A 22,248-nucleotide genomic window follows, 5' to 3' on the forward strand; every position below is an offset into this window, starting at 1 on the left:
CACTTCCTACTTAATAAAAGAAGCTAAAGAGTAGAGAGAACATGGGAGGGGCCTGGTCCGGTCCGGAGGGACTAAAGGAAAGCAAATTAGCAGGTAAGATCTAATTTCTCCTTCCTTAGCGTCCCTCCGGACCGGACCAGGATTGGACTGATGGGAAGTACCAAAGCAGTAATCTGAAGGGAGGGACACTATGAAAACTGCAGAGAAATGTTCATGCTGCATAGGCCACCTGGCGACAACTAACATGTAGTGTGTCCCAATGAGCAAAATAAAATGAAACTAGGACTAAGTTGCCAACTTACCAATGTGCACCGAGAGCACCAAAAATCGCCATAGTAAGAATAGAGCCCGCTTCTGAAGTTGTGGAATATGTTGTAATACGCTGTGGAACTGCCCTCTCAGCGAGAAGAGAAATAGACATTCTCATTTCCTTGATCCTTCGCGATATAGCGGGTTAGAAACAATGAAAAACTTTTACGCCTACTGGCTAGAAGGACAAAACCAATAAGAAAAAACCGATTGGGAAAGGTGAAAACTTTAAACTACAGCAGACCGAAAAGAAGTTACCAACCGTAGAAGTATTCCACACATAGATCTACTTGCTGCAATGGCTACTGGGAAACACTGCTTGAAGAGGAAAACTTTATAGAAAAAGTTATGGCTACTAGAAAACAGAACTTTAAGAGTCTGTTCACCTAGTTCACCTAGCTGGTGGACGAAGCGGGAGGTACAGGTTCAGGACTCCTTTAAGAAACCGCTTTGACAGTGGATGCTGCATAAGCGTGCGGTTGTCAACAGTATCATGCATCACTGATAGAGCTGCCAAATGAACTCTAATGGATGAGTAAGACAGACAAGATTTCGCAAGATGCAGAAGATATTCCAAAACATGCAAAATGGATACTGTTTGTGGAATGAAGTGGCGAGAGGAGTACCACAGAGTGAACCGTCGTCACTTTGATTCATAGGACTTTAATGTAGATTTCTGTCTGGAAGCAATTAAAACTTGAAGTACTTCCTGCGAAAATATCAAAGATGTTGCAGACCCAGTAACCACGCCATAAGTTTGAGTGACTGGGGGTCCGGATGTAGAAGGGTGCCTTGGTTCTGCGTAAACACCTAGTGAGATGATGGAAGAAACGCATAAAGAAGGCTGAAAAACCCCTGCTGGACATTGGCATCTGTCCCTGTCTCCGTCAAGACTGTTGCTGAACGGAAGAAGCAAGAAATGTTCGTGAGCCTGAAGGCAAAAAGAGATAGCCCTGAAGTGTCGCAGTGAGGAAGTAAGACTGAAAAAATGAGAGTCCATTCACCTAAATGCAGGGTGACACAACTAAGAAAAAAAATGAGTACAAACTCAAGAGTATACTCTTAACTCCTCCTTGGCGGATGACATAACCCATTGCCATGGCAAGGACCAACATAGCTCTCTCCGCCTTGTTTGTCATTAGGGAAAACAAAATTCACCCGAAGGTAAAACGAATTGCTGAGGTCCCCCAGGAAAAAAAATATATATACAAACAAACTTCTGCCAAAAAGTGCACTGCACGAAGCATCCCAATGACAGAACTAAGGTTCTTGAGATAACTAGATGACACTTAAATAGTGCGATTGATGACCCTGAGATTCGCAATAGGATGAAGGAAAATTCCTTCTTGGGCATTAGAAAGTAAAATTGCATTCTGCAGAATAGAGCGAGGAAATGGCCGAAGGCCCAAGGTCACCAAGAAAAATATAAACTGGGATGTTTGCAGAGGAAACAAAAGACTGTGCGCCAACCTGACTAAACAAAGAGAAAATCTGAGATATCTGATGAGAGATCAAATGAGAGGCCTGGCTACAATCACCACCCAACCTAGAGACTGTAAGAAATGCAACATCCGGTGCGTGACCTGAGAACTCTGCTGATAAGACTTTCTCCAATTAGGCAGTCGTCTAGGTAAGAATGAAATGACCCTAAGAGCGCAATGAACATCCTCTTAGATCTATAAAAGAACGCAAGAGAGAGTACTGCTGAAAATGACCGGTTAATGCATAAGCAAAAAACTAGCCATTCTCTGGATCCTGAGGAGAAGAGGAAGGGTGACCAAGGACACCAGTTAAATAGGGCTACAAACTCCAACCCTATCTCTATGGCGTTCCATAGTTGGGTAAGTTCTGAATATAGAAAGTTCTGAATATAGGAGTCCACCAGCTATGGTAGTACGCTCCAGACAGAAAAAAATTGTCCCAGTATGAACGTCTGATTCACCGGCCTGTAATTTCTTGGATCTCCCTAATCCACATACCACTAATCCACGTACCACGGTCATGCGTCCTCCCTCACTGAGATGTAGATTGTAAGCTCCTTTGAGCAGGGAACGTCCTTCTTTGTTAATTTGTACAGCGCTGCGTAACCCTAGTAGCGCTCTAGAAATGTTAAGTAGTAGTAGTAGTACCAAACTCACACCCAATAGATATGAATGTTGAGCTTGTTTCAGGTTAAAACACCTAACCTAGGCCCAGGGTCCCCGGTGTTCCTAGTGGTGAACAGCCATGGCAAATATTGTATGCGTTAGTTTGCAGAATTGCTGCAAAGCCTTGCTTTTGGAGCAGAGATTTCTGTTCGATACTCTCGTGAGAGGTTTTTTTTTTTTTTTTCTTTTCTTTAATGCTGTTCTGGCTGTAGAAAGGTGGACATTTGAGCTTCCCCAGAATGGCAAAACTTATGTACCTATGCCCATTAGATATGAATGCTGGACTTGATGGACTTTAGGCCTTACCCAGCATAACCATACTTATGTACCTATGGTATAAATACACAGGAAGTGAGTGAAACCCCTTCCAATTGAAAGAACACTCTGGAGTGAAGGCGCATAGAATGAAAATGAAAAAGGACAAACTTGGAAATTACCTGTAACGAAAAAAGTGAAGTTGTGCCACAGCCACTTGGTGAAGGCAGTGTAGACAAGACTGTATCTGAATTCAAGAAAGCTTGATATAACATCAGGTCTCTAAGGAAGAGGAAGAGATAGCAGATGGTATGTATAGGCATACTGGACCAAACCAGGATGTTTATAATCTGCCAATGCTGAACTGATAGAGTAGAGACAAACACGAGTAGATGGTTTGAGGACCGTCCACTATCTTTAAGTGAAAGGATGACTTTATTCTCTAAGTGACCATATGTCCTGTAAAAACCAGAAGAAAGCTAAAATGAAAAATGAGAGGCTTCAAGGCAGTTGGAAAAGAAGGGAAGACATGAATAAAGCATGCCTGCTAAGGCAGCTGAGTGACTGGGAGCTTGGTAGACAGGACTGTCCCTCAGAGAATATGAAAGAGCTGATATATCCCCATGGCATCTGAACAATATACTGTATGCCTCTAGAGAAGGCTTCTTAAAGTCGGAAAAAGAAAACACTGTATAACACTACAGCCATTGAGAGTGTCTGTTAAGTTCTTAAAACACTATATAACATCATAAGCATGGAGTAAAATGCTTGAAAGGAACTAAGATATTATGGTCAGAATTGCAAAGTACCAATCAATTGACTCTTAGACAATGTAGTTCTATTCACCAGGGAATGAGAAAGACAGAAATTTACTCTATGCCTATAGAGAAAGTTTCTAAAGTTCTTAAAACACTGTATAATACTACAGCTATTGAGGAAAATGCTTGAAATGAATTATGATATTATGATAAGATGTAGATTTTCCACCAGGCAATGAAAAATGACTGAGCACCAGAAAAAACTAGTGTTAACAGCCTCGTGATACATAGAAATTTAAAAGAAGAAAAGCTTGTTATATATCCATATATGAAAGGAGCCCCCTTTCAACCAAATATTGCCTGCTGATGTGAAGAGCCTTTTAGAATACGCCGTTCAGCACATACAAAAGTGTACACATCTTGGAGCCGAACTGCTCTATGAACTGCAGCCTTACCTTCAGCAGAGAGATCCCCGACTGATAAGATGGAGGGAGAAACAAAATGGCCGCCGTTCGCTCCACTGGCCCTGTGGCGATCGTCGACAGCGCGCCCGACACCTCCGAACAAGCGGAGCCCAGTGGAACGGCGAAGAAACAACAGCCGGCGAAAAAGGCCCCGAAAAAACTGGAGGCAGCACCGGACCCGAAGAAACCTTGAAGGGAGAGCAAAATTTACACGTTCCGGCTGCGTGAACTGCGCGACGCTGACCGACAGCAGCTGTTTGAACTTTTAAGCCATATCGGAAAAAACAGGTGGCCGCGCTTACGCGGTTCGCACCTTTCTTTTTTTTTTTTTCATTTGTTTAAACTGCCACCGCCAAAACGCAAGAAAATGGAGGAAATTAAATCTGACGAGAAAAATCGCTGTTTAAAGTCACAGATACTGAATTATTTTCTTCTGTTTGTTTTTTTTTTTTTTTTTTTTATAACCCCTCAATCATAATAAAAACACTGGAGCTGCCTGCTCGTTAGAAGTCTGGGGAAAGAAAGGCTGCTTCTTTGAATTTACTTTTATTTGATTTAATTCTTTTAAAGCAGCTACCTGTTAAAAGTGGCTGCCTCTCCCAAAGACGGTACACCTTTCCAGAGAAAGGGACGGCCCTTCCCTGCTAAGCCAGGGAGATGGGGAGGAAGGGGGGTGGACTCGAGACACCCGAGTTTAACACCCCCGAGGCTGTCAAAGAAAGAAGAGAAAGGAAACCCTGTCAAGCCTCTAAATAAGATTCCAGGCACAGAAGAATTATCACAAATATCTGTAATATCTAAAGAGAAAAGGAGAGAGACTAATGGGCTCACTTCCTACCTGCTGGGAGACTGAGAAAATACTGAGGCTAAGGTCACATGGCCAGGGCTCCTATTGGCTCTCTAGAGTCAGAGTTTTTTCTCAGTCTCCACCTGCTGGTAGGCGAGCACAACCCATCAGTCCAATCCTGGTCCGGTCCGGAGGGACGCTAAGGAAGCATCTCTTGTGAGCTGGGATCCAACTAACATGCATACTTTTATTTTTCAAAAATAAAAATTTACCCGGACAAATTATCTGCAGGTGCAAATAATAGGTGCAAATCTGAATACATACTTCTTCTTACTCAGTTTTCAAAGGGAAATTGTGAGGATCTGTCACAGAGATGACCTTGCCGCACTAAGAACACTTCTTAAAACCACTGGGAGTTTCAAGAGACATCGGGGCAAAAATAGCCAAAGAAAAATCAAATGGCTCAAATTTTTTTTTTTTTTTTTTACAAAAAAGTACCTGACCAGGCACTCAGGTTAAAGAGGGCCGATGAAGCCTCAGAAAATTAAAGAAAACTTAGGCTGAAAACCCTATGGAAATTAAAAAGGGGGTTAGAGATCAATAAAAAAAGAAGAAAATAATAAAGAAGGGTCCTGTATACCAAGGGAAGGCACCAGAATAGCATCCCTTTCAATTATGCCCCTCTATGTTACTCACATTGCTATGATACAAGCGTCGACCCCTTTGCAGTCCAAGATGGGATGGAAGGACCCACCTTTCTAAATATAAATCTAGTCTTGTATCCCATCTACACCTCGCAGTTCAAAGCGAGTAACAGAAGTTAAGAGACCAGAACAATTCTCTGGAAGAGTAAAAGAAAAATTATTTAAAAATTAAGAGTTATATTGCAAACCAAATGTCCAAAACAAGGTCTTAACCTTTTTTCCTAAAGATTAGGTAGGACTGAGATGATGAAAAGACACCAGCAAATTCTTTCCAGTATCTGGCAATATGAAAAGCTAAAGTCAATTCAAATAACTTTAATCTTTTCCTCCCCTTAGATGTGGGAAATGAAAAGAAGATCAGATTGTTAGTCCATCTGGCCCTCAAAGAAGCAGCAAATTGAAAGTGGACATACAAATAATTTGGTCCTAAACCCAGTGCATTTTTTCTAGGGAAAAAGGTGCTGGTATTCAAATGCCAGGCCACCCTTCAGGGGTGAGGTGATCACTGAGGGACCCACCCCACAATAGCTAGGCCCCCTGCAACCAGTTACATAATCTATGACAAGACAGAATTTGTATTTAGAGCATGAGCTCTTTCATTAAAATATGAGGATCATGGGTCAATTTTAGCAGACAATGGAAAAGGTGCCGGTACTCAGTACCCCCAAGTACCCCCTCAACAAAAGCCCTGGCTAAACCATGTATAACCTTGATGAGAAAACAGTCCAGTTTAAAAAGAACTTTGGCCTCAATTGGTAAATAATGCAATTTCACATAAAAAGATGAAATGCTATCAAATTTACCTAAGCCAAAAATCATAATACCAATACAAGGGTTAAATTTAGCTTCCAATTAGTTAATATGCATACAATACACAAATATCAAACTAATTTGTTACCACTTAATTTACTGTATTACAAAAATATTTATTCATAACCCCCTTCATACAGACACATCAAAATCTGGCATACTCCATACAGTCTGCAATCTTCTAATAAGACCCTTAGTGCAACCCAAATACACAAGGTTACAATAGTCTAAATGGGTCTTTTACTAAGCCAGAGTAGCTTTTTTAGCTCATGGTAGAAATCAGCTGGCAGTAAACACTGAGACGCCCATAGGAATATAATGGGCGTCTCAACGTTTACCGCAAGCTAAAAATGCTATTGCAGCTTAGTAAAAGACACCCTAATTGAGAAAGTAAAACTGCCTGAGTTAGAAGCTTGAATTGATCTACTTCAAAATAGTTCCAGAGAAAACACAACTTTCTCTTTAGAAGGAAACATTTTTTTTTACTAAAGCAGTAATTTGTACCTCCTTGGAAATGGAGCTGTCCATTAAAATACCCAAAATCCTAATAACAGGATTAATACAAATAGTTTTAGGAATATTATCAAATTTCAGCTTATGGCCAGACATCCATTTCTTCAAGACAACAAAGTAAATGGAGTACAGTCCCCAATCACAAGGCATGGGTTCCACTGTCCCGAGAACACACAAGTGCTGCAGAGTGGATGCAACAGCCTGCTGCTTCAGAGTCAAGCACCCCTGTTCCAGCATAGCAGTCACCTTGGTGACCTCTGTGACCACAGCATCCACCTTAGGAAAAGATCAATACCTTTCAACATCCTCCAGAGCAAAGGTATAAAGGTAAATCCAGAGTCCTAGCAACTCTAAGGGAACCATCTGTATTTTCCCACTCTGCCATCATCATGTGGATAAGAGCCTTGTGCCGAGGAAAATGCTTAAGGGGCCCAGCAAGGCCTTCCAGTAGCAGATCCCCCTCAAAAGGGCCCACAGCCAAAGTTCACAGCATAGAAATGGCCTTCGTAACCTCGTCAATAAGATGAGACAGCTCCTCTCAACGAAACAGATGGATCACATGGAACCGCCCCGCCTCCTTCAAGGGTATCGGTGCCTCAGGCACCTTTCCCTTGATCCTAGGATGCTTAGAACCCAAATCAGGGCCCCACTCCAACTTCAACTGTTGTCAGACCAACTGTGCCAATCTCTGGCACCAAAAAGCTCCAGGGGCTCCTTCGGTACCCCCCAAACAGAACCAAGGGAAGGGGAGGGGAGGTACCCCCATCCCCAAGCCCCAATGTGGAAAGCCTAGGTTCCTGCTGCTAAGAATCAGCAGGAGATGAAATCCCCAAGAAAGAAAACATGGTCAATGTTCCTGCCAAAATCAGGACTGTGTGTCCCGATGCCCATCAACTAGAAAATGACACGGGGACGGGGACCGCGGTAACTGCGGGGATGGGGTGGGGCAGAGCCCACAGGGTCAGGATGGGGACACAGCCCATGGGGACAGGGACAAATTTTGTCCCTGTGTCATTTTCTAATTTGAAGCCTGTTAATGAACTGGACTGTTGTTTATGTTTGAGTGATACAGATGATGATATTTTGAGTTTTTGGAAAAAGAAGCAAACATGCTGGCCACAACTAGCAAAATTTGCATGGGAGATCTTGTACATTCCCACTACCAGCACATCTTCTAAGAAGACATTTTCTGTTGCACGAAGGACTGTGGGCTAGACTGAATCCTGAGATCGTTGATGATTTATTCATCCACAGATTAAAAAATCATAACATTGCTTCAGAGGGCATATTTCTTCCCCGCTAGGGCATAAAAAACGGGTTGTACTTTGTAGCCCTGGACATTTTAACAGGTGAATTAGGATTCCTTGGGATAGTAGAAGTCAGCTATTATTGGGGCTGGAAGGGTAGAGGTTGGTGGTAAAAGGGTTATTATAGTTGCTCGTTGTTGTTATTGTTTTCTATTTGTGATTTATAAATAACAGTTGCACAGCATATTGTTCCTTTTTATACTTTAATAAAAAGATTTAAATATAAAACTGTAAGTGTTCAAGGCTTCTGCAGATGAGGACAGAGACCATAGGGATGGGGCAAGATGGGGCGGGTATGGAGACAGAACCTGCGGCCTCAGGGACAGGGGCCTAAGAGGATGGGACAGGAATGGAGAGAGAACCTATGGGGATGGGGTGAGAACTGAGACAGAACCCATGAGGACAGGGCTAGGACAAAATTTGTCCCTGTATCATTCTCTACCATCAACTCTAGAGGTCCTCTACCCCCCCCCCCCCCCCCCCCCCCCCGGGCTAGTTCCAAAGTCGGAAATGGCCCATTGCACTGTGTGCAGACAGAACTGGCAGCTGAGATGCCAGTTCCCACACAGAGCAGTGCTTCCCCGGCCATGTTTTAGGCAGGCATGGGCCTGACACACTGCCTACACCTGCAGTGACTCAGGGAATGTGATGCTTGCTGCTCCTTCCTGGGCTCTCTGGGGGTGCAAATTAAGGGAATTTCCTTAATTTACAGGCAAATCTCTCAACCTACAGTTGGAGAATTTCCCTGTTCAGAGCTGCTCAGCTTTTTTTTTTTTTTCTTAAAGAGATAGGAGCAGCAAAAAAAAAAAAAGCCTTATTCCCTAAAACAGGGAAACAGGCTGCCAGGGGAATTTGCGAGGAATTTAAGCACTAGGGAGCTGTAGGGAGTCCTTGGGGGACATACCTAAACACCAGGGCTGCCGAGAGATCGAGCTGGGCCTGGGGCAAGGCCGCCCCCAGCCCCCCCCCCAAGGATCACCACCACCCCTCCTCCTCCCCCCAATCGCTACTGCTGTTGCCTCCCTCTCCTGCTCCCAGGCCGCCGGCGCCGCAGTCCCCCCCCCCCCCCCCCCAGTCTCTACCTACCTTCCCTCAGCTCCCTTCTGTCTGCCATTCAACCCCCTTCATTTAAAAAAAAAAATCTTGAAATCGGCAGTGCAGCACCTTCTGTGTAAAAGCAGCAGATCTCCTCGGGCGGGCCTTCCCTCACTGTGTCCCGCCCTCCTCTGATGTAACTTCCTATTTCCACAAAGGCGGGACACAGTGAGGAAAGGCCCGCCTGAGGCAATCTGCCACTTTCACACAGAAGGCACTGTGCTGCCGATTTCAAGATTTTTTTTTTAAATGAAGGGGGTTGAATGGCAGACAGAAGGGAGCTGAGGGTAGGCAGAGAGACTGGGGACTGCGGCGCCAGCGGCCTGGGAGCAGGAGAGGGCGAGAGACCCCAGCGCCGGGCCCTCCTTGGAATCCTGGCCCTGGGGAATTTTGCCCCCCCTGCCTCCCCCCTCAGCGGCCCTGGGGTGAACAAGCAAGAAGGGTTGGGGTTCCTACACCCCTCAGGCAAGATCCCTCAGGACACAGCCAATGCCTCGCTCAGAAGCACTAAAGAGTGTCACTGGGGGCTGCGGAGCCAAGTTCCAAGCTCAACCAGGTATGGTCCTGAGATTGTGACCTGGGAACAGCCATTAGGCTCGACCACGCTGTGTGGCTGCAGCTGCAGGCAGCAGAGTGGGGAGCTAGGCCAGGGAAAGAGCACCACAGCACAATATACCATCTGCTGAAAGGTAGAGAAAAATACTGGATTGTTCCAGAGAGCACCACAAATTATAACTGGTGATGTAACGCTGATTTTTAAAACGGGTTCCAGAGGTAATCCGTGAAATTACAGATCGGTGAGCCTGACATCGGTGCCAGTCAAAATGGTAGAGACTATTACAAAGAACAAAATTACACAGCATATACATAAGCATAGGTTAATGACACAAAGCCAACATGGATTTAGTGAAGGGAAATCTTGTCTCACCAAACTACTACATTTCTTTGAAAGGGTGAACAAACATGTGGATAAAGGTGAGACAGTCGATATTATGTATCTGGATCTTCAAAAGGCAGCAGAAGTCTCGCAAGGATGCCACTGGAAGTCTCGGCAGCCATTTATAAAAAGAAATGCGGCAGCAAGAGGGTCAGCGGCAGTGGGCAGGAAAGACTGGGGATCTTTTCTGCCTCCAAGAATCCACTAGACCACCAGGGTGGCTTGAGGTATGTGCGGGGGAGGGCACCCTGCGGCTTACGGGACCGGGGGGGGGGGGGGGGGGGGGGAAGGGAGAGGGGAGGAGCTCTGGAATATGTGGGAAGAATCCAGGGATCACCAGAGGGAAGAGGTTTTATTTTATAGCTAATCCTGAGCAAGAGGGTGGGGGGGAGTGAGTTCAGGGAAATAAAAAGTTAGAAGTAGCAAGTGGCAAGACAGAATCAAGAATTTGAAACAGTTTTCTAGGCTTAGTACTAAGCCTTGGTACTAAGATTTAATTTTTAAAAAATCATTTGGCATTATGAATAGCATGTCAAAATTCTTTGTACTTAAGTTTCGAACAGAAGACAATTAGTGCCAGTTCGATTTTTACATCATAAGTGTTGTGTGTGTCTAACTTATGTCCATAATGTATGTAGACTAGTATGACACCAGTGTTTAAGAGGCACACCTGCTGATGAGAGACAAACACAGATACAGATAACTTTGGGGCCCTTTTACTAAGCCGTGTAAGCATCTATGCACGCCCAACACGTGCCAAAATGGAGTTACCACCTGGTTACCACATGGCTCTTGAGGTAATTTCATTTTTGGCACACGTCCAATACACGCAGCTGAAAAATAATTTTTATTTTCGGACACACGTATCAGATGCGCGCCAAGTTGAAGCTACAGTGTGGTAAATTTAAAACGAATCGGAGAAAATTTTTCTTCACCCAACGTGTAATTAGACTCTGGAATTCGTTGCCGGAGAACGTGGTACGGGCGGTTAGCTTGACGGAGTTTAAAAAGGGGTTAGATAGATTCCTAAAGGACAAGTCCATAGACCGCTATTAAATGGACTTGGAAAAATTCCACATTTTTAGGTATAACTTGTCTGGAATGTTTTTACGTTTGGGGAGCGTGCCAGGTGCCCTTGACCTGGATTGGCCACTGTCGGTGACAGGATGCTGGGCTAGATGGACCTTTGGTCTTTCCCAGTATGGCACTACTTATGTACTTATGTACTTATGTAAGTGGCATTTGACGCGCGTAGGTCATTACCACCCGGTTACTGCGTGAGACTTTACCACTAAGTCAATGGCTGGCAGTAAGATTGCAGACCCAAACTGTACGCGCAGATTTTGATTTTGCCGCATGTCCATTTTCGGCAAAAATTTAAAAGGCCCTTTTTTACAGGCGCACTGGAAAATGGATCGATGCACGCTCAAAACCCACGCCTACACTACTGCAAGCAATTTTTCAGCACACCCTAGTAAAAGGACCCCTTTATTGGCATGACAATTTTACATTTGTTACCAAAGTAATAAATTTACATATTCAATTAAAAAAAAAAAAGAGAGAAAGACAGAAGGTGATCATTTACAAACAGTAACAACAGTAAAATAAAATTACAATGTACAGAGAGGACAATAAAAAGAACAATTCCCAAGTTCTTGTGCTGGTGTGCATTGTACCTGGTCAGGTCACATTTCTTGTCTGGTGGCAGGATACAATGGGCCCAATATTCAAAACAAAAGTTCAGCTCCTAAATTTAGGCTCCTAATTAGATCCCAAAATATTCAGCCAAATTTAGGCGCCTGTTTTCAGCTGAAAAGTCATCTTAATCTTGGAGCTTAAAAGTTATACTTACAAATTTAGGACTACCATGAATTTGCCTAGATTTATGAGTCTAATTTATGAACCTCGTGTCAAAAATCAGCTTCCAGCTCCAACGTTTGCTGTCCACCAACTTTTTATGTTCCTAAATTTAGGAGTTTAATGACATTTTGAGTATAAATTTAGGTATTCAGCCCCAGTAAATTGTCACAGGCCAATTTTGAAAGTTAGAATATAAAGGGCCTGATTTTCGAAAGAGATCGCCGGCCATCTTCCGACACAAATCGGGAGATGGCTGGTGATCTCCTGAAGTCAGCCAAATCGGTATAATCGAAAGCCGATTTTGGCCGGCTTCAACTGCGCTCCGTTGCGGGGCCGGCGAAAGTTCAAGGGGGCGTGCCGGCATGGTAGCGAAGGCGGGACGGGTGTGTGCGTTGAGATGGCCAGCTTCGCCCGATAATGGAAAAAAGAAAGCCGGCCTTCACGAGAATTTGGTCCGCTTTATTTGGACCCTTTTTTTTCAGGTCCAAGTCCCAAAAAAGTGCCCGAACTGACCAGATGACCACCGGAGAGAATCAGGGATCACCTCCCCTGACTCCCCCAGTGGTCACTAACCCCCTCCCACCCTCAAAAAAACAACTTTCAAAACTTTTTTTGCCAGCCTCTATGTCAGCCTTAAATGTCATACTCAGGTCCATCGCAGCAGTATATAGGTCCCTGTAGCAATTTTAGTGGGTGCAGTGGACTTCAGGCAGGCGGACCCAGGCCCATCCCCCCCTACCTTTTACACTTGTGGTGGTAAATGGGAGCTCTCCAACCCCCCCCCCCCCAAAAAAAAGCCCACTGTACCCACATGTAAGTGCCCCCCTTCACCCTTAGAGCTATGGTAATGGTGTATAGTTGTGGGGAGTGGGTTTTAGGGGGCTCAGCACCCAAGGTAAGGGAGCTATGCACCTGGGAGCTATTTTTATTTATTTTTTTACTTTTTAGAAGTGCCCCCTAGGGTGCCCGGTTGGTATCCTGGCATGTGAGGGGGACCAGTGCACTACGAATCCTGGCCCCTCCCATGACCAAATGCCTTGGATTTGGTCGGGTTTGAGATCGCCGGCTTCGGTTTCCATGATGGGCAAAAACCGAGGCCGACCATCTCAAACTTGGCCATCTCTGACATTTGGGCGGCCCCAACCGTATTATCGAAAAAAAAGATGGCCGGCCATCTTTTTCAAAAATACGGTTGGCTCTGCCCCTTCGCAGTGCCATCCTCGGAGATGGCCAGCCAAGGAGATGGCCGGTGCCGTTCGATTATCTCCCTCAAAGTATTTCAATATTGGGCCCAACATATTTTGCTGCTATGGTTGCTGTTTCTCCTCTTTTCCCACAAAATAATGATGAGGAAAAACTATGTATAATCCTGGGGGAGTCTTTGATTCTCTGTTAGTTTTTGGAACTGTGCATCTTTGACGTCTTTGTATTTTGCACAGTACAACAGAAAATGTATTTCAGATTCTATTTCTCTAGTATTGCATTGCATATTCAGTCTGGCTTACTGGTGCTTCCATTTCCATTTTTGTCTGCATCTTTCAATTTTTAGTCTGGCATCGCTTATTCTGTACTTAATGAGGGCGTGTCTAGGTTTTGCATACGTGTATGGAATGCACCTGTGGAAGCCAATGTGCCACATGGGCCCCTAGAATTGAAGAGGTGCAGTACTGTGGGAACGGGCAAGCCAGGTGGGCCACAAAGCTGAAGAGAAGAGGAGAGGGGAGGGGTTAGAGAGAGAACAGAAACAGAAAGGAGAGAGAGTGAGAGTGCTTGGGAGGGAGGAAAGGGAAAGAGAGGGCGAGGATATTGGGGTGAGAGAAGAGGGAGAAGAGAGAGAGTATGCCTGGAGAGGGGATGAGAAGGGAGAGAGAAAGAGTACAATGAAGTAGAAAAGGAAAGGAGAGAGAAAGCGTGTGTGTAGGAAAAGAGGGGTAGCCAGGGAGGAAGGGAAAGAGAGACTGCAAGGGTCTGTTTGGGGTAGGGAAGAAGAAGCGAATGCTGAGGTCCCCACAAATGTATTGTACGTACCTGCTAGTTTTCATTTAAAAACAGAACCAGTCCAAAATTACTCCTTGCGGCCTTCCCCTAAAATGTTAATCTGATTGATATATTAGTTAAATATACTTTGTTAATAAAAGGGCAAAATAAGGCCTTCCCTTTTCTCTGTAGGTGTACCCATTTCAACACTCCTGAGAACTACAAAGAGATTGTCTTTTAGGGAAGAGGGAATGGGGTGAGACATATGAAGGCTCTGAGGGGAATTAAAAAAAAAAAAAAAAAGCAGAAGTCACAGTGAGGTGGAGCTGTCTGGGTTAACTAGCCCTTCATTTGAATGCAAATGTCAGTTTAGGGCAGGCAGCTATTCTGTCCTCAGGAAGAGCTCGGGGAAACCATCACCAGCAGTGCTACTTAGAGTACTTTATGTGCAGAAGACACCAATGGAAAGGAACAGTTTAATTTGACAAGGCACCACTTAGGGGTAAGGGTAAGGTTCAGGATGACTTAGAAAAAGCCTTGTCCGCACTACAAAGTCATCATGTATGTGAGCTACCTTGTTGATAAAGAATCCAATATGTATCCAGGATCCATGAGGTGTACCAACAGCAGCCTGCCAGCACAGAACTTTGTGCCCACACCAGAATATTCGGATTATGCAGGATACCACTCCATGCCTGGAGTGGACAGCCATGGGCAGTCTTCTGCAGGATGGGGCTCTCACTATGGAATGCCAAGGGAGGACTGGAATACTTATGGCCCTGGACCTTCTAATACAGCTCCTGTACCCATAACTGGTTTATCTTCCGGGCAGATTTCCTACAGCTCCCCTGACTACAACTCCTTACACCCTCCTGGATCTGGGGTTATGCCTCTAGTTGATTCAGTCAACACAGTGCAAAACCCTCCAAGCTCTCAGAGACATCATTCCTATGAATGGATGCGAAAAAATGTTCAATCTACTGCTTCAGGTAAGCAAGCTAAAAATTTAAATAAGGAATTATCTTATTTTCCTTTCATAATTATTGCAGTAAAAAACATAGGAGCTAATACTATATAGCAATTCTTGATTATTTCATGTCACACTGCTGAAATCACTGTAAATTAAATTATAACGAGTGACATGTGTCAGTAGAACACATTTACCTGTGGAACCTAGATTTGTCCTGCTGACATTCTGTTTTGTTGGACTGGATAACTGAAAATTTCAAAGCAAAAAAACAAACATGGGACCTACTGTCAAAAAGCACAACTTGTTTGAAAATAGAGCCCAAACAGTTAAATGTACTTAAAGTGCAAGTGTTGCCATACTAGGACAGACCAAAGGTACATCAAGCCCAGCATCCTCTTTCCAACAGTGGCCAATCCAGGTTACGTGTATCTGGCAGGATCCCAAAACAGTACAATGCATTTTATGCTGCTTATGGACTTTTTAAAGGAAATTATCCAAATCTTTTTTTAAACCCACTAAGCTAACTGCTTTTACTACATTCTCTGGCAACAAATTCCAGAGTTTAATTGCATGTTTAATTACTTGGGTAAGTCTTTTCAATTTTTCTACTCCCTGTGCACTTTCAAGCACTTCAAAACACCTTACACAACAAACACAGATGTGCAATAATTTGTACATTCTCAAATAACTGTGATATAGTACACTCAGATGCCCTTTTACTAGGGCCCTGTTTACTAAGGCACGGTAGTGATTTTAGATTTTAGCGTGCGCTGTCAGATATACCCATATATTCCCGTGTCTCTAATATTAGCACGCACTAATTTTTAGCGCACGCTAAAACTTTAGCATGCCTACAGCGTGGCTTAGTAAACAGGGCCCTTAATATCTTAATCTTTGCTTACACCCTATGCTGTCTATTAAAATGTTTTATTGTATATTGTGTTGTCATTTTAACGTAGCATATGCCATACTTTGTAATGTTATTTGGACATTTTTATTGCTGTAATTGTCTATTATTAATGTTTGACTTATTCTTGCTGTGCACCACCTTGACTGAATTCTTTTAAAAAGGCAATAAATAAATCCTAATAAATAATAATAATAATAATAATAATGTGGTTAACATGCAGAAACAGGCTACCACATGACCACATTAAAAGGTTTTGTGATAGTTTGCAAGTTTTCACATTTTAAACTGCGCATTACTGAATTTTTCAGAATTTTCCTGTCAAAGGGCATAGCAAGGGTGGAGAGTGGGCATGGAGGCATCAGACAGCAAGCTTGTTACACTTACTGTTCACTGACCCCTGGATTCTATACAGCAGGACAGAAATTGCATGCACAAATCCGGTGGTATTCTGGATTAGTATGCGCAATTTAATTACTTAACAAGCCAATCAGCACCGATAATTGCCACTAATTGGCATTAATTAGAATTTAAAATTTATGTGCACAACTTGCTAAATTTATTCTGTAAAGTGGTGCATGTAAATTCTAATGCATGCTGCCAAAAAGGGGGCATGTCTATGGATGTGGAATGGGCTGGCCGTGGGTGTTCCGAAAATCTATGCGCAAGGTTATAGAATACACCTGTTCCGCATCTAACTTAGGCACCGGTATATACATCAAGTTTTACTTGGCATAAATGGATGTGCCTATGTGGTGCAGGCATGGCCACTAGGAGTATTCTATAAACCCATTTAGCATCTTCTATATATATAAAAGGCAACTCCAACGTTCTGAAGCCTCCATGGAAGTTGAGGTGCCCGAGATATCCGGTGTGCCCTGGAGTGTCTGCACCGCCCTCGCGTCAAAACGTCATGACGTCGAGGGCGGAGCTATAACACTCAAGGCCCGAAACCGAAACACCACAGGCACGGCCACGGAGGCGCAGCAAACAAAAAAAAACCAAAACCCTACCCACACACAGCGATGCCAACACCGAACAAGGCAAGTAGCTCGGAGGGAGGGGGCCCCTTGCTAGCGCCCGTTTCATTGCCCTCAGAAACGGGCATTTATTCCTAGTATTCTATAAACTGCACCTAAATCTAGGTGTGGTTTACAGAATACACAATACACCTAGGCAGACATATTTTCGGTGCCGATTTTTCAGCCGCCATATATAGAATCTAGTCCTAACTGGCTAACATTGGACCACTTACTGCCTCCTGAATAGGAGGAGCTAAGTACTTAGTTTTTTCATTTCGATCAGAAGATAAGTGAATATGAAAATACACATGCAAGAGGTCCTTAAAATAGAAAATCTGACAGGTTTTGCCGTGTGCAAAATTTTTTCAGCTTTTTTGTTTCTTTATTATATCATATCTGTGTCTCCTCCTGCAGGGGTAAAATAAAAAGAACTTTATCAGTTTTTCTCTGGTGCAAAGGTTTTTACCATTATTTTCTCTTCATGAAAATAGTGAAAGTTTTCATTGATAAATGTGGCACTATTTTTGCACTGGAGCAAAAGTGATTCAAGCACTTTAATAAGTAAGCCCTAAAATATTTTAAAGACTGAGAGGCCCTGGAGGTCACGTGATGCTAGGCGACGGGGAGGACGCCGCTTGTTAGAGCTCTGGGTCCCCTCGGGTAACAACAGCCCCTAGCACCGTCAAAATCGAGTCAAAACCCACAAAAAAGCAACAGTAGAAATCGGAATACTCACGCAATAAGCTGCAGGAAAACCAAGCGGTACGGCGGTCGGAATGGCCACGAAAACAACTCGGAAAGAGGGAGCCCGAAGCCGCGTGGGAGAAAACAAAATGGCGGAGACCGGCGCGACTGGCGAGTCCGTGAGCTCAGCCTGGGCGGCGGAGATAGCAGCTGAGGTCTCAGCATTGCTGGAGGTGTCGGTAGACAGGAAGCTGCAGAAAATATCAGATCAGATTGGGCAGATGGACGATAAACTGGAAAGTCTGCGAACCGATTTGACGGGATTCCAGCAGAGGGTGTCCGATGTAGAAGATCAATGTCTGCAAACTGAAAAGCAGCAAAAAGAACTGAAAGATAGATTGGACAAGTTGGAAGCAAAAGTAGAGGATCTGGAAAACAGATCGCGGCGCAATAACTTGAGGCTGATCGGTTTGCCAGAGTCGATACGAGAGGTGGAGTTGGCGGGATTTCTGGAATCATGGCTGCCAAAAGTGCTAAATAAGCCACAACTGGAGAAGGCATTGAAAATAGAGAGAGCACACAGGCTGGGGAGAGCCGAACAGAATGCGGAGAGACCGAGAGTGGTAATCTGTAAGATACTTAACTATGCACATAAACAAGAAATATTGAGGGAATGGAGACTAAAAGGAAAGATTTTATATGAAAACAACAGCGTGCTCTGCTTTCAGGATTTTTCAACCGCAGTTGCAGCCCAGCGTCGACAATTTACTGAAGTATGCAAACGCCTCTATGCAAAAAAAGCAAGATTTGCTCTGATGTTCCCGGCAAAATTAAGAATACAGCAAGAGGGCAGATGGCATGTTTTCAGCTCACACGTGGAAGCTTCACAGTTTGTCAACCAAATGCTGGGAAGCGGGGGAGCAGAGAGTGAACAGACACAAGTAAGAGGCCAGAGGAGTCCATGAAGAGAACAGCTCGCCAAGGCAGGCGAAAACAATAGAGGAAGACGACAGTAGGAGACACAGTGGAATATTCAAAGCCACAGGGAACTTGGACTCACATCAAGACAGATGATAAAATCTAAGAGCCAAGCAGGGACATTCGAGAATAATATGCTGAGCACTCAGGAGCATAAGCTGGGTAAAGTATAAAGAGAAGTTGAAAGTTTGAAGCTGTTTAATAGGTTGATAATAACTGTTATAAGTGAATGAGGGCTATATCTGTTACAAGTCCATGAAAAGAAAAGTTTAGCCAAGAAAGGCTAAAATTCTAGAAGAAGAAGACAGTGGAGGACATAGTGGAATACCCAGAGTCAAAGGGAACTTGGACTTACATAAAGACAGTGGATCAAAACTCTGAGCCAAGCAGGGACATTAGGGAATAATATGCTGAGTGCTCAGGGTTATAAGCTGGGTAAAGTATAAAACAGAGTTAAAAGTCTGAAGCCGGATTCCAAGATGATTCTATCTGTTATAAATAAATGTTGGTTATATCTGTTACAAGTAAATGAGAGATAAAAAGATAGAAGTTATGGGGAACAGCAGCATAACAAGGAGGACGGTGGGGGGGGGGATGAGGGGAGACAGGGGCGTGACCAGTTCTCTAGCGAGAACGGTAGTCTGGTCCTTCGGGAGCAGCATGAAGGAAAGGGGACAGGGACGGGAGGGAGGGGGGAGGGGGGTAGCAAGGGGTTTAGATGTTTTGGTTATAAAGTTTCCTTTTGTTTTAATCTCTTTTCTCACAACACAGGTAACAGCGAGAGGGCGGAGACAGGAAGTGGGTAGACGTGGAGAAGGGGGAGGTACCCAAGGGCTGGGGGGTGCATCCTCACCAATACGAGATATGGAACAGAGACATGTCAATAAGAATGTGAAATGGGATCGATTAAATTAGTTTCTTGGAACGTGGGGGGGATTTCATCACCCATTAAAAGAACCAAAGTCCTGCAGGCTATGCGACGGCATAAAGCAGATGTGGTCTTTCTCCAAGAAACACACTTAACAGCGGTGGAACATAGTAAATTTAAGAAAGGCTGGGTGGGGGAGGCGGTGGGGTCCCCGGCGAAGGGGAAAAAAGGGGGAGTGTTAATGCTGTTTCGAAAAGGGTTGCAGATACAAATAAAGTCGGTCAAAAGAAGTGAGGAGGGTAGATATGTGCTGGCGGAGGTGGAATGCGGAAACAACAGGTACATTTTTTGTAATGTATACGCACCAAATGTCTTTGACCACAAATTTTATAAAACCCTAATAGAACTGCTGAGCCCCTTCCAGGAGGGCAATATTATACTTGGAGGAGATTTTAATTTGGTATATAACACCCAGATGGATAGGTGTAGCTCTGGGACTAATACAACAAGTAACAGTGATAGAGGCCTGCCCTTTCTGTGCTCGACTTTAGACTTAATTGATATATGGAGGGTACTACACCCGACACACAGAGATTATACGCATGTGTCCAGGGCGCACTTGACACAATCTCGTATTGATTACTTCTTGATCTCTCGGGGCCTATTTGCACAAACACCAGCAGCAGAAATAGGACCATGCGAAATATCAGATCACTCACTCATATACATACAGCTGCAGGTGTCTAGAAATTGGGGAGGAGGGAGTAATTGGAGGTTCCCCTTTGAATTATACCGGGATCCACATTTTAAGGAATATATAAATGGAAAGTGGAAGGAGTTTGAAGAGCATAATAGGAGCCACCAGCAGCAAACAAGTTTATATTGGGAGACAGCAAAAGCAGTAATGCGAGGGGAGATAATAGCATATAGGGCCCGAGCCAAGAGAATGAGGGACAAAGAAATCCTCCGCTTGGAAAAAGAGATAAGAACTAGGAGGCTGCGATTTGGGGAGACGATAAAGGAAGAGCAGAAAAGAGCACTATTAGCATCTCAAAGGGAGTTAAACGAATTATTACACCAGAGGGCTAGGAAATCACAAATGTATTATCAGCACCAGCTCTTCCAGTATGGGAATAAGGCGGGAACTTTATTGAGTAGGTTAGTAAAGGGGCAGAAGGGGCCTACTAGGATCCTACAAATTAAAGATGGGAGAGGGCAGACAATCCGGGAGACTGAAGGGATCATAAGCAGATTTAGGAACTATTATAAGGCATTATATGAAAAACCGTCAGACATAATCCCGGATAGTGAGGTATACTTGGCTAACCAAGAGCTGCCTAGGGTCTCAGAGACGCAGTTGGAAACACTGAACAACCCCATAGTGGAGGGAGAGTTGATGTTGGCACTGCAGCAAAGTAAAATACATAAAGCGCCGGGGCCGGACGGGTTTAGTATGGCCTTTTATAAACTAGTACAGGAACAGGTGACAAACCCATTGATGAATCTCTTTAATGAAATGATAACATCAGGAACCTTGTCTGATCGGCTAAATGAGGCGAAAGTAATAGTATTATTAAAACCCGGTAGGGACGAGAGGGAAGTGGGGTCATATAGGCCAATATCTTTGATAAACTGTGATATAAAAATCTATGCGAAGATATTAGCTAATAGGTTGGCTAAGGTGCTTCCAGACTTGGTAGCCTCCCCCCAGGTAGGTTTTGTAACAGGCAGGTCAGTGGCAAGTAATATCAGAGCACTACTAGCTTCCCTGGAGACAGTGGAGAAGCAGAAAAGGCCTTCTGTGCTGGTTAGTTTTGACGCAGAGAAGGCCTTTGATCGAGTGGTATGGAACTTTATGTTTGAGGTTTTGAAGAAAATGGGGATAGAAGGGGCATTTAGGGAAGCGGTGGGGGCACTGTACTCTAACCCACAGGCCTATATGTGGATAAATGGGGAGAGGTCGGACTTGTTCCCAATTAGGAGAGGCACCAGGCAGGGATGTCCTCTGTCGCCTCTGCTCTTTGTTTTGGTTCTAGACCCTCTGATCAGAGAAATTAGAGACCATCCAGAGGTGACGGGGGTAAAGTGGGGCCCGCAAGAGTTTAAAGTCTCAGCTTTCGCAGACGATATCTTAGTACACCTTACCCAGCCTAAGCAATCTTTAGAGGCTTTGTTAGAGCTCTTCCAGGAGTATGGAGATTTCTCAGGATTTAAGATCAATTACTCGAAATCATTGGCGCTGGCGACTAATGAAAGAGTGAGAGGGATATGGAAAGGAACATTTCCTTTGAAATGGGCAGTGGAGTCACTTCGATACCTAGGAGTGCGGATCACCATGCACACTACAGCCTTATATCATACCAACATAACTAGATTAGTAGACGCTATGAAGGAGCAACTAGGGAGGTGGAAAGCTTTACCAATCACATTACATGGGAGGATACACTTGTTTAGAATGGTGGAGTTCCCCAGGTGGCTCTATACTTTTCAGGTGCTACCTTTGAAACTAAAGAATAAGGATTTGAATCGGATCTACAAGTACGTAAGGAAATTCGTATGGAGGGACTCCAAACCTAAGCTTCCTTTGAAAATATTAATGGGCTCGTGGAGGGAAGGGGGGTTGGGCCTTCCGGATCTCAGGCGCTATAACCAAGCTTGTTTGTTGAGACACTTGGGAGACTGGTTGTTAGACAGGCAGGATTTCACGCCTAGGAGACTGGAGCAGGAATACTTTAAACCATATCATTTATATTACCTGCTGCAGTGCCCAGGGATAGCTATACCTAGTCAGGTGGGCAATAGCGTGTTGCTAAGACCCATTAGAGAGATATGGAAGGATCTAAATAAGAGCTGGGGGTTGGGGGCAGAGACATCAGATCTTTTACCGTTACAGGGT

The 22,248-nt window shown here is 44.2% G+C and overlaps 1 protein-coding gene across 1 annotated transcript in view; it reads left to right on the forward strand.

Moving 5' to 3' along the window:
* Positions 1-14,482: 14,482 nt before the first annotated feature.
* CDX4 (caudal type homeobox 4) overlaps positions 14,483-22,248 on the forward strand; it is a 50,346-nt gene continuing 42,580 nt past the window's right edge. The window contains exon 1 of the mRNA XM_030209837.1: positions 14,483-14,912. Within this exon, the coding sequence (XP_030065697.1) occupies positions 14,483-14,912 (430 nt within the window). The remainder of the gene's footprint in view (positions 14,913-22,248) is intronic.

Source organism: Microcaecilia unicolor, chromosome 7 (assembly GCF_901765095.1).
Source record: "Microcaecilia unicolor chromosome 7, aMicUni1.1, whole genome shotgun sequence".
In the NCBI taxonomy this organism is placed as follows: domain Eukaryota; kingdom Metazoa; phylum Chordata; class Amphibia; order Gymnophiona; family Siphonopidae; genus Microcaecilia; species Microcaecilia unicolor.